At 42.7% G+C, this 13,340-nt stretch overlaps 1 protein-coding gene across 2 annotated transcripts in view; it reads right to left on the reverse strand.

Annotated features, from left to right (window-relative positions):
* Nucleotides 1–13,340, reverse strand: part of LAMB1 (laminin subunit beta 1) — a 118,411-nt gene that overhangs the window by 104,757 nt on the left and 314 nt on the right. Inside the window, exons 1-4 of one of the 2 annotated variants that reach the window (XM_053252956.1) lie at nucleotides 10,243–10,445; nucleotides 10,079–10,160; nucleotides 6,707–6,900; nucleotides 1,691–1,826 (exon numbers count right to left, since the gene is read on the reverse strand). In XM_053252956.1, the coding sequence (XP_053108931.1) occupies nucleotides 1,691–1,826; nucleotides 6,707–6,900; nucleotides 10,079–10,115 (367 nt within the window). In that variant the 5' untranslated portion in view covers nucleotides 10,116–10,160; nucleotides 10,243–10,445. Of the gene's footprint in view, nucleotides 1–1,690; nucleotides 1,827–6,706; nucleotides 6,901–10,078; nucleotides 10,161–10,242; nucleotides 10,450–13,340 lie in introns of those variants that run through there. The other variant, XM_053252957.1, reaches the window with a different exon arrangement.

Genomic DNA, 13,340 nt, shown 5'->3' on the forward strand with positions numbered 1-13,340 from the left:
GGATAGTAAGTAAAATAGGAAAGAGAAGAAGAAAAGGAGAATTAAAACCCAAAACCTGTGTGTTTTTTCTTTTTTCTTTTTGTTTGTCATAGAAGCTCAGAGTGATTGACGAAGTCAATCTGTCGGCAGATGAAGAAAGACTGAGGAGGGAAAGCCAGCACTGGAGGGAGCGGAGCTACCACCAAAACCCTCAAACTAAATAGAAGCTTGGAAACTTCTCAATTTGGCCTCTGTGCAGGCACAAAGCCCATTTGTGTAAAGCACAGAGACCACAACAAAGAACCACATTTTTATTTTTGAGGGATCATTGTATGAATTTACATACTAAGCTATTTCCATGTCACAGATGACAAGTCTAATGCAATAAAATAATAGTTACATTTAGGGATGTGCACAAAACTGGTTCTGTCTGTTCGGTTCAAATCCGAACTGGATTAGAAACTGACCTGGCCCAGTGTTGGTTCTGGTCAAACTGGACCTGGTCCAAGTCGACCATGGAGCCTCTTCCAAACACACTTCCCAAATAATCTGTAGCTACCGGTACCAATGGGATTCTCCAAGCAGCTGAGGCTAATATGTAGCAATCTCCTCTTTCCAAGGAGCAGGCCAGGGGAAAGGAAGAAGCCAATCCATCTCTAATTCCCTATCCCCATATCTCCAAAGGGATAGAAGGGAACAAATTCTTCTTCCTCCTTCTCCCGCCACAATGTTTCATAGTTCCTTAATGATAGGTCAGAGGTTCCTTAATGGGATGTCACCTTGCTCCATGAATCAGGAATTTAGGATCAGTGTTCCCTCTAACAGGGATTCCCAGAAGTTGTTAGACTGCAGTGGTCTTTGTCTGGGGATTATGGGAGTTGTTGTCAACAAAATCTGGGAATCCCTGTTAGAGGGAACGATGCTTTAGGACTGTTCTAACAACTCAATAATGGGATTATTCCTGGTGAAACATTTGTTCATATGCCACACCTTAATCTCAGAAGAAAGATAGATCAGGTCCTGTATGTGATGTCCTGTATTCTGAACAGTGTTCTCTCTAAGAGGGATTCTTAGATGTTGTGGACTACAATTCCCATAATCCTCAAGCCAAGGCTATTGCAACTGGGAATGCTGGGAGATTTATTTATTTGATTGATTGATTGATTGATTGATTGATTGATTGATTGATTTTTATACCGCCCTTCCAAGCTGGCTCAGGGCTATTTACAATTAAAAAACAGAAATCATTAAAAGCAATTAAAACAGAAATACAAATATAAACACCAATTTAAAAACATCTTTAAAACAATTAAACCACCAAAACAATTAAAACCCTGAAAACCAGGTTAACATTAAAACAATTAAAACTAATTAAAAACCCTGAAAGGCCAGCCCAAACAGATGGGTTTTAGTCAACATCTGGGAATCCCTCTTAGAGGGAACACTGATTGTGAAATCTATATTTTAAAATTACTAAACAACTTGAATTGTTATATTTTCCCTAATACTGTTTAGTTCATATGAATAGTTGACTGGGAGTGAAATGCAACTCTAAGGCTCTAGCACCACATGCACACACCTGCTTAAGGGACTGAAACTCTATGAAGCAGAAGGCATAATTACAAGGCAGATATGCACACAGAAACATTTAACATCAATCAGGGATGACCAGTTATGTTCTGGAGCAATTATTCCTACACAAACCACATACCATTTTCTGACTGCCACCACAGCTTGAGACGATTTGGAGCAAAGGTAGTGATGACATTTTCAATACGATGGCTATCTAGGTTTAATGTATCATGGAATGGGTCCCGGGAATCACAAATGAAACACTTTTTGTCATCCTGAAACAAACAGATCAGTCAGTCGTGCAGTGATTTCTACCTCCTCTGCAAAAAGCCTACTGAGTACCCACCTTGCTGTGCTGAAACCCTCTCAAATCTGGAAATCCCTAGACATACCAGAGTACAAAGATGACATCCTTTTGGATTTGTTGGTACCTTCCCTAATATGTTATATACATATATTACCATTGTTTTAAATAACCTTCTAATGTCTTGAAGAGACTTCCTGGTTTCTAACTGTTGTACAGTTGTAGTCTACATTGTGGTGTTCTGTGCTGGCCTGATATCATATGTGAGTGGTATCGGTATCGGACAGAAGCATGTGCTACACCTTAACACAAGAGCAAAGTGTTTTCTACACACCTTGTTAGTGGGGATGGTTTGGCTGGATGGGCTTATAGCACTATCACTTTTTGGAAGAACCAGCTACCATTGGTCTCTTCCCTCTAAGTGGTTCTGTAACTAACTGTTCTAAGACACAGTCATTCATTGCATCTAGAAAATGTGTCTCTTTGTTGCAACATGAACAAAATACTTATCCAGTTAGTCTGGATAGTTGAAGTCACCCATTATTAAAACATTTTCTCCATCTGAAGATCACTGATTCTATCTGTTCAGTCAGGATTCTCATTAGGTTACTATACCTATGTTCTCTTTTAGCATCAAGTACTCCTGATTTCCTGTCTCAACTTGGAGAATTTTAGTACTGACATATTATATATTTTCATTTCAATAAAATAAAATAAAAGCCTGGATGGCTTTAAGAGGGGTTTGGATGACTTCATGGGTTTGGATGACTTCATGGAGGAGAGGTCTATCAATGGCTACTAGTCAGAGGGCTGTGGGCCACCTCCAGCCTCAAGGGCAGCCTCTGAGTACCAGTTGCAGGGGAGTAACAGCAGGAGGGAGGGCATGCCCTCAACTCCTGTCTGTGGCTTCCGGCGGCATCTGGTGGGCCACTGTGCGAAACAGGATGCTGGACTAGATGGGCCTTGGGCCTGATCCAGCAGGACTGTTCTTATGTTCTTATGAAAGAAGAGATAAAACAACCAGTTATAAAATTAAAAACCGATACAAGAAGGTTGGGGCTTGTTAGAATAAAAACAGTTTCTAAGCAGCATCAAAACCTAGTAAGGAGGGCACCAATGAACTCCCCCAGGGAAGAAAGTTTAGAACAGTGATTCTCAGCATTGGGTCCCCAGATGTTATTGGACTTCAGATGTTATTGGACTTTAGTTCCCATAATCCCCAACCAAAGGCCACTGGGGCTGGGGATTATGGGAACTGAAGTCCAATAACATCTGGGGACCCAACACTGAGAATCCCTGGTTTAGAAGGTGGGGACCACCACTGAATGGTTCTTTCCCAAATGGCCAACAAAGGAGGCAGCACATGTGAGAGGGCCTCCCTACTTGATCTAATGGGCAGGGCAGATTCATGCAGGAAGAGGGGTCCTTCAGATACCATGGTCTCAAATTATTTGGAACTTGAAAGGTAACTTATCCACACCTATACATTGTGTCCCCCTTCAAGTACTCTTATTGCTCTTATAACTCTTTGTTCTCTTTAAGCAGCTGTCATTTCTTTCCATATGCTCTTTGCCAAGTTTTGCTCTATCCCCACTTGGAAGACCTGAAACATTTTCACAATCATTCCAAGAAGTGTGTTGTCCTAAACTGGATGCTCCCCAACTCCTCTAGGCTTTCAACCAGAAATCAGTTTTAAAACACTCTGAATTTTTCCAATGTCTAGAAAATCTATGTTGAGTTCTGCTTTGCAAATGGAAGGTTAGATATAGCGGCTGATATGACAACAACCCTCTGATAAGATTAGGGACCCAACAGGGCTGCTGCAGAATTTCAAAGGCAGCCCTGATGGTAGTGATGGGGCTGCTGAGGAATGCCTTCAAAACACTTCCAGACACCAATGTGGAGGAGGGGGAGATCTGGTCTTGTGTTGGCAAGCATGATTTGTCCCCTTTGCTAAGCAGGATCCACCCTGGTTTGCATTTGAATGGGAGATGACATGCGTGAGCACTGTAAGATATTCCCCTTAGGGGATCGGGCCACTCTGGGAAGAGCACCTGCATGCTTCCATGCAGAAGGTTCCAAGTTCCCTCCCTGGCATCTCCAAGATAGGGATGAGATAGAGTCCTACCTGCAACCTTGGAGAAGCTGCTGCCAGGCTGTGTAGACAATACTGAGCTAGATGGACCAATGATCTGACTTGGTAGAAGGCAGCTTCCTATGTTCCTAATGTGAAATAGGACTGGACGATAAACATGTATACTAGCAGAACCAATGTGAATGGTTCACAGTGTAGGCATTTATGCACATGGGCCCAGTTCATATTAAAGGGTCAAGTGTGAGGTGGTTTATAAGCAGGACACTCTCCTGCCCTGCCATATTTGTGAGCCCTTTGGGGACAGGGATCAATTTTATTTCTCTTGTTTATTTGTTATTTCTCTGTATAAACCGCCCTGAGCCATTTTTGGAAGGGCGGTGTAGAAATTGAATGAATGAATGAATGAATATATAGAACCTAGCTGCAAGGCTTGTGGAAACCAGATCTTACATGCCTAATTGTGAGCAGAGCTACAGTCTTAGATCATGATGCAGAAAGTCCTATTTTCACTTACACATATTAATCTGTTCTAAGTGCTATCCTACAGCAAAAATAATGTGAATGAGGTGGAAATGAATGTTGTAAATCCGTAGTCACTAACATGATTCCAGCACTAATGTCAGAATAAGTGAACACCAATTTCCCACCTAACACACAATTCTAGGGATGCAAATGGAGAGATCCCAGCATGTAGATGGGAGAGATCCCAGCATGCAATGTGTCCTTTTAACTAGGGATGTGCAAAAAACCAGTTTTTCCAGTTTGGTTCAGCTTGGTTCGGTTTTTGTTCAAACCAGCTCAGAGCTCTACTGGTAAAAGGGAATCCAGTGAGTATTCCCCTTTCTTGGTAAAGGTGCAAGGGGGCTTGTCTAAGGGTAGAGTGGGTGGGAGGGGAGTAAGTAACTACATACAAGTGCCGGTAGCAGCCCCCCTCCCATCCCTTTATTGGTAAAAAGAATCCTCACCAGATTCCCCCTTACCAGTAGAGCTCTGAGCTGGCCTGGTTCGAACTTGGACTGGCCAAGGCCACCCCAAAACTGTCGAGCTGAGCCAGCTCAACGTCAAGACCAGCTCACACCAAGTTGGCTTGCAACTTTTAATGGATTTCCTCAATCTACAGCTACTATGTTTACAGTGTATACATAACATTCTTTTTTAAAAAAATCAAAACTCAGTTTTCCTTTTGAAATGTGATTTTAAGATTGATTAGCAAATGTGGAAACCACTTTTAAACTATGTTTAAAAGAAAACATAACATTATTAGCATTAAACTATGTTTAAATGAAAATTTAACATTATAATAATTTAACATTATTATTGGGGTTCATGATGATTTACACAGAACTTCAGAATGCTAAATGTAAGTTCAAAGCAAAGGTACTTTAAGAAACATCAAAGGGTCTATTCATCGTACAGTCTTATCTGGCAGGACTACAGGCCAGACCACGTTGAGTTTATTGTTTTCATTTCCCTATCATTATTCAGTTCTTAATTTTGCTGCAGTCCACAAATAATTTACTTCATAAAACCTCTAAAATACACCACAGGTTTCTCCAGGACTGCTCTGGAATAAATCATTTGAGGATTAAGAATATATCTATCTATATATTTAATTTTCTAAGACATACCTGTGGCTAATCCCATGCGTGGCAGCTCTTGCAAGGGTTCATAGAGCTGCTGGATGGCTACAGGTATGGGTGGGAGGGAAGAAAATGGAGACTGCGGTAGCAGCCGGCAAAAAAAAAAAAAGGGGGTGGCCAGCCAGAAAGAAGCGAAGCGGGGGAGCAGCAGCAGGCCGGCCGGAAAGCAGGGGGGGCAGGAGAGAAGGAGAAGCAGGCCAGCTGTCCTGCCAGCCAAAAAGTGGCGGTGGGAGAAGTGGGCTGGTTGGCCCACCAGCCAAAAAGTGGCGGGGGTGGAAGAAGTTGGCCAGCCAGTCCACCACCCAAAAAGCAGCTGGGGGTGGGGCAGAGAAGAAGTGGGCCAGCCAGCCAGAAAGTCATGGGGGTGGGTGGGTCAGTCGGGAGGTGCAGATGTTCTGCACCGACCCACCTAGTTTAGTATTAATCTTGCTAAAGAAAAGCACATGTTTGTTTCCAAATATACATGATTTTTCCAGTTGCCCTGATGGAGAACTTCATCCTGTTCTCCACAGCACACAGAAGCCACCTGGTTGTTCTGGTCATCAGAACAGTTTGGGCCAACATTTCCTGAATAATTAAGCACAATTGTGGCAAAAAATGTTTTCTTATTTTTTTGCTGCATCTCCTTGATGTTACTTCTTCAATTTGGTCCTTTAAAAAACTCATTCATGAGTGAGAGAGGTTTCCATGAAAATGATAGCTAAAGACACACATCTTTTCTTAGGGTCTTGACCCTGGAACAAAGTTTGGTTTATTCTCCGAGATCATCTGTATTGAGATGCAAGCCCCAGGAGTCTGAGTTCTTTGTTGATACTGTAGCTGAGACTACTCATGCTTCTAGTAATCCTGGTAGAATCCTGGTTCAGTGCATTCAGGGAGCAAGAACAAACAAGGCCAGGAAATAGCAGGACACATACAACTGTACAAACAAATCTGAGCCCTGAGGGATGCAGTCTGCTTCCTCTCAACCCCTAGACAGCACCAGATGTTTCTACTTATCTAGAGAGAGTGTGGGGCCACTTGGTCAGCCAGGGAAATAAAAGAAAGGAATAGGATTAGGATTATTAGGATCAACTGGATGCTCCTCTCTGGTACTCCATTTCTACTAGAACTTACCTGCAGGTGGCTCACAATGCAGTATGGTTCAGGCTTTTGCAAGCCACATGTGGAGGTGACAGAGAGCTGGGAGTCTCGGCCAATCAGCAAGTCTCCTGTGGCTGGATAGCAGCTCCCCTCAGCACATCCATAGCTGTATTCTGGTTCCTGAGCTATTACAGTGGCCCAGACAGCTATTACAGTAGCCCAGACACCTAAATATGGAGAGGAAGGGAGAGCCAATGTAGTAGCATAGGAAAGCATTTGAGTGGTGGGAAGAGGAACATCAGGATCAGCATCACTTTCTATTCAAGTTGCTAAATCTCTCTCTCCTCTTAAAGGGGAAAAAAAGCTTACTCACATTGTTCTGCCTTAAGGGATATCCATTATGTTCTATGGAGTGTTGATATTCTCCAATAGGTAACATTCCCTTAACAAGAAAGGGGTATCTGGCAAAACTTGTATGAGCTTGCAGCACATTTTACCTCAGTCACCATTTCCTATCCTATGGTAGAATCAAAGCATTCTAGATTCTATGGTCATCATGCACTGGAGAAGTAGGATTATTGGAAGACAGTGGGCATGATGTCCCTGCAAATCATGATACTGGATTATTTCAGGCAGTCAAATTCCATAGGTGAATTATTGTACTGTGACTGTAAATCACATTGCATGAGGGGAGAAATGGTCATCCAAACGTCATCTCCCATTTTCCCAGGACAATTCACACAACCTTATTTCATTTGTAATTTGGGCTTTGCATTCCTTTGGGTCACCACACATTGAAAATTGAGGAGACTGAACAGCAATCAGAGCAATTCAACACACCAGATCCTGATTTAGTGTACTACTGTAAATAATTAGAAAGGCTGTTTCTAATAAAAGGAGTTGAATGCATTAAACTAGTAAGTGGGTAGTTCTACTACACTATAGCCCTGAGACTGTTTCACCACTTCCGTTTTCTACCTATAAGTGCAAGAAATCACCACAAAAGAAAAGAAGCCCTAACAGTATAAAGTGAATTGGCCATTGGTCATCTGTCCAGTGTGATCTCTAAACTCAATACCCATGTTTTAGTTACAGGGAGAACAAAAGGTGACAGGTATCTGTATTAATTATTATTATTATTATCCTCAATCTAATTTTAAGTGTATCCAAAGATGCTGAAGACAAGTGAGCACACATGTTTTCCCCACACACAACTCTCTTTGCAAATAGCTGCACTGCAGTATAACTTTTATAATTCAAGCAGTATACCATTTGATAATTCAAACATTGGGTCAAATGCCTCCCACCCCAGTCTTGCTGAGAGGTCAGAAAGCAGGGTTCCTGTGTCTTTAATAGTTGCCTACCAGCCAACACTTCACAGGTGACATTGTTCCTGATACAGAAATGCAGAGATAAAGAAGACTGAATGTCTGTCTCTTAATCAATACCTCAACGTAGGAAATTTGACAGAAAACAACTGTAGTCACTCCAAAGAGTAATTAATTCCCTCAAACCTGTTTCAAAGTAGAGTTTCCATATGCTTGCTTTTAAGCGAGACTGCCGCCACCTCCCCCCCTTTACCACTTGCAAATTACTCTCATTAAACTGCGGGATTTACATCGGAGTAATGCACAGGATTAACCTCAATTCATCATTGGGCAAAGCGTGTGTTAACTGAATATGTTTTAACTTGATAAAGTAAACTGAATAGATTTATGCTAATAAGGACTAGGAGGAGTTCCCCAGTCTAGAAGCGGCCGTGTGCCCGTGACAACACACACTGATAACACGACTTTCTGTGGGGACTCAGAGGAGACCTCTCCCCATGGAGCTCGAAAAAGCCCGCCAATATAGGCCAGCTGGTTTCCCTTAAAGCTCCCTCCCTCCAGCCCTTCCCATTGAGCGAGGAGAACTCAATCCAGCTGCAATTGGGACCATCCAGCGGCGAAGAACAAGCAGGCAATTAAAGCCATATGGCGCCAGACTACTCCGCTTTCAAACTCCACGCCGACCTTTCTCTAGGGAGAAGCACGCTCGCATACAAGGGAGAGTAGTGTTACGTTCACCGACTCCGAGGAGGTGCAGGAATCTTGTGGAAAGTTCCAATAATAACTAAGAAGCACTAAGTTAAAGCAGCAGAAGATGAAGTGGGGCATGTGGGGGGGGGGTGTCATAGGGATCTTACAGTGCTTGTTCTAGGAACTTCAAGAAAACTCGGGATGTTTAAGTAAGAGAGTTCATTTTGTTCACAAGGGCTTTGACGTTCAGGAGTGTGTAGATTGGGTTGTCACTAGTCTCAGCTAGGGTTTTAAATTAGTTTTGCATTTCCGGTGACTGTAATTCGAATGTTACCGGCGCCGTTTGTATGAGTAGCGTATCAACCAGCGTTTCTCAGGTTGATCAATCGAACATAAGCCCTTCGCGCTGACTACATACAGCAAGCCATCCTATTGTTTTAGCATTTCTACGTTAATATTCAATTTCGTACGCGATTGATTTCCGATTAAAAGTCAGTCTTGGCATCATCCGTGAAAATGGGCTGCAAAGCAAAACACAGTTTTGAAACGGACAAACCACATTAACCTGACCCCCCCTCACACACACACATTTAGATAACTGTTTTAAAGCGCAGTTCTGTCTCGATTTACTCATAAGTCATGCGTTTAATGGGTATACTCCTGGGAAGCTTTGCAAGAGATTTCAGCCCTACATCCCTATCCTAACCTCTTTTCAGTCCGATCCTGTGCCGGTTTACACAGAAGCAAGTTCACTTGTGTTCAACGAAACATTCACCCACGTGTGTACATGACTGCAGCCTGGTAGCGCTGTTACTTTTACATGGAAGTAAGTCTCCCTGTCCAATAGACCTGTTCCTACCTAAATGTGCAGAGGACTGCAGTCTTGGAAACCGTTCCCTCTGGATGAGACTTCCATGTAAGCAAGCACGTTTAGGATTGCATCCTTACTGTATCGTGAACCTTTTGCAAGCAATAGCTTACTACTTGATCATTAGGACAGCTTCATTGTTCTGGGTTAATGAAGTAAGAGGGAAAGAGATACGTCTGTGCCCCAAGGAGCTTGCAATCTCAAGTGAAGGCAGACAATAGAAGGGGAAGACAATGGGAGGCGGGGAGAGAAAGATAGTTGAAGATAAGGAAAGGAACGTGGAAAAAATGCATTTGGTCAAACGGCATTGCCTCCAAAAAATCATGCTCCAGAACCTTTTGCTGCTACAGACTCATCTGGAATTAGTCAAAAAAAAGGATGTTTCGAAACGACAACAAAAGAAGTACTGCTTCACAGTAACTAAGTTCTTAGCGTTCTTTCTGGGGCTGGAACACACCAGCTACACAAAACGAGAAGGCAGGAGAGTTTACAAACTTCTTTTAAAAAAAGTTTAATTACCTAGGAGACAGCAAAAATGCACCTGGAGAACCCCCATCTCCTTGCTTCTTCCAGGAAGAAAGGGCCAACTTCACCTTTCTTTCTACGGAGGAAGACGAAAATGAGTAAGTTGCATGGCTTTTCTTCTCGCAGTAAATCAGGGCATCCAACTTTACTCTCCTTACCTTTTAGCGCCTTTCTGCTCCTTCCAGCCTGAGAATCCAAGATCAGTCACCGGGAGAGAGAAAACTTCGCCTGGAGAGAGGGAGGCTCCACCACGCAGGCGCTAAAGGGGGCGGGAGGCTGTAATCCGGGCTGCTTCAGGCAGAGCTGTTGCAGAAAGACCCTCGAGGGTTGCACAGGAACTCCTGTCCTTTGTCTCAGCACCAAAGCTACATTATGACAGTTGTTTACATTACAATCTAGCAAAGTCCTTAGCGCATTCAGGTTATTTCTGATGCAAATATTTAGATATAGAGCTTCACTTTGGTATGCTGCTGGCTTGGCCCACAAGAAGACTGTCAGGATTTTGGAAGGCAAGGCATGTAACAGATCAGAGTTTACCTGATAAAATAGGATTTAGCATCTCACGTGGATGGAATCCCAGCAACATTGAACATGTTTAAGGATTAACACTTCGGTTAGAATTGTTTTTGTAACTGCAACTTCAATCCAGAATTAAATCTCAAGAATGTTTTATATTAGTGGTATGTGTTGGTTTTTGAGTACTGATTTAATGTAACTGCAAGATTGTAACTTGATGTAATGGAAGTTATTGTAAATTGTATTAATTATCCTGTAATTTTGTATTTTTCTTTCTTGTTTTCTGGTCCTGGATCATAATAAATCCATATATATTAGCGGTATCTTACTATTTATATTTTAAAACATATAAAATAAGTAGTGTGCTCTGCATATAACAAATGTACATACAATATTATTTTGTCCTGCATAAACAATGAGAAGTAACCTCATAACAACCATGACAATGAGCGGTAATCTTAGCCACCACTATATGCAATGGTATTTGTTCCATGTAAATAGAGATCTGTAGTAACCATAGGGCAATTCACCCATTACATTGTGCATATGTATGCATTTCTGCTCATGTACACATGTATACATGCATTCATTTAAAACATCAATATGGCAATTGGACCCCTTGAAAATATGGACTACAGATCACTGTACTCGTATTTATTTATTTATTTTTACAATTATATTCTGCTCTTCCTCCAAGGAGCCCAGAGTGGTGTATATAGTTATATTTCTTCTCACAACTACCCTGTGAGGTAGGTTAGGCTGAGAGATAAGTGACTGGCCCAGAGTCACCCAGCAAGTGTTATGGCTGAATGGGGATTTGAACTCAGGTCTCTCCAGTCCTAGTCTAACCACTACACCATGCTGGTGGAAAATGATTTCCACATGATGTGTGGAAAATTGAACATTATTGTTATTATTGTTATGTTTATATCCTGCTCTTCCTCCAAGGAGCCCAGAGCGGTGTACTACATACTTGAGTTTCTCTTTCACAACAACCCTGTGAAGTAGGTTACGCTGAGAGAGAAGTGACTGGCCCAGAGTCACCCAGCTAGTTTCATGGCTGAATGGGGATTTGAACTCTGGTCTCCCCGGTTCTAGTCCAGCACTCTAACCACTACACCACGCTGGCTCATATGTGTATAGATCAACAATAATATACATCGCATTACAGATTGTATGTAGGATGGATTGGGCAATACTCCTGCTAGGCCTTCCTAAATGTGTGAGGAAGGAGCATGGGCACCAACATCTCCCTCCCATCTGGCGGGGCCGGGGCATCACACTGCTGTCTACTCACACAACACACAGGAAGTGGTGTGCAATTAGGAGGCAGCAGGATGGTGTGCTGGGGAGATATGCTCATTCATGCTCCACCCCATGCATTTGGGATGGGATGGCCGATGGATTGCCTGACCTGGCAGGCTCTATGTGTTGAACATTGTATGTGGATAGGATGTGCATGGTATGTCTTATTAAAGTGCTTTCATTTGCCTTTTGTGCTTTGGAAGTTCATATTTTTAGCTTTCATTCACAATTAGACTGGGTAAAACTAATGATGATTAGAAGTTGAAATCTGGTATATGATTTGGTCTTTTCTTCTTCCTCCCTCCCTCTCTCATGAGATGCTTAGTAGAATTATGACCATTTGTGGCCTTTCTGCCTATTTCCCTCAGTCTGAATGTTCACAGATTCTGACCTGTCCTGTTCTCTGCTTGTAAAGGTAAAGTGTGCCGTCGAGTCGGTGTCATGGCCACAGAGCCATGTGGTTATCTTTGGTAGAATACAGGAGGTTAGCCACACTGTATTCTAGGTCATGTGAGTTGACTTGCAGGGGGCTGAGGTGGGGAAAATGGAGCCTGGAATTCTTGTTCCTTTGAGCTCTATGGTATATTTGGAATTGTAGCTAACATTCAGTGTAGACTAACGTAGATGGTTCTGGATTGTCAGTGCCATTGCAGGCATCTAAAACAACATTCATGGCATGGCAGAACAGATACTACTTCAAATTGCATAATCACAGGTGTGACTACATCCATTGGAAATAATACTTGACATACAGAGAAAGAACACACCATTACAGTAAGAGAGCAGACTAACCAGGGCTTCTCTGTAGCTGCTCCTGGCCTCTGGAATGCACTCCTGCCAGATATCTGTAGTTTGGGCTCATTGTTGGCCTTCAAGAAAGTCCTAAAAACTTCACTGTTTAGCCTAGCTTCCAAGGCTTTTAAATTGTTCTTAGATATTTTTATCATTTTTAATTGGGTGTAAATGGTTTTTAACTGTTTTAAATTTGTTTTTATATTGTTTGAAGCTGTTTGTTTTAAATGGGGCGGTATATACATGTAATAAACAAATAACAGAACTTCCTAACGAACTGCATCAGCGCAGAGAAGTAGCAATGTTTTGATGTCCTCCCCTTCCCCAGGAACCTTTTGTGCAGGGCTGGCTGTCCTGTTGGGGGAGCGGGACCCAGAGCTAACAGGGGCCTAGCTAGGGGACCGGGGGCCTGTGTTCACCCCTTTCTCTGGTGGCCCCTTGGAGTGAGGGAGATAATGAAGAAAATAGGGAGGGGTGGAGCTGTGATGCCTGCTGGAACTGGGGCCCCCAGGTTCTTTGAACCCACCTGCTCAATTATAGCTACTCCCCTGAGAGCAAGTGTAAGCATGTTCGGGTGCCAGCCATGCCCCTCATGTTGCGGGGTGCAGTCATTCAGCCTCCTTCGCTGTGCCCCTTCATCGGG

This window comes from Hemicordylus capensis, chromosome 5 (assembly GCF_027244095.1).
Source record: "Hemicordylus capensis ecotype Gifberg chromosome 5, rHemCap1.1.pri, whole genome shotgun sequence".
Taxonomy (NCBI): domain Eukaryota; kingdom Metazoa; phylum Chordata; class Lepidosauria; order Squamata; family Cordylidae; genus Hemicordylus; species Hemicordylus capensis.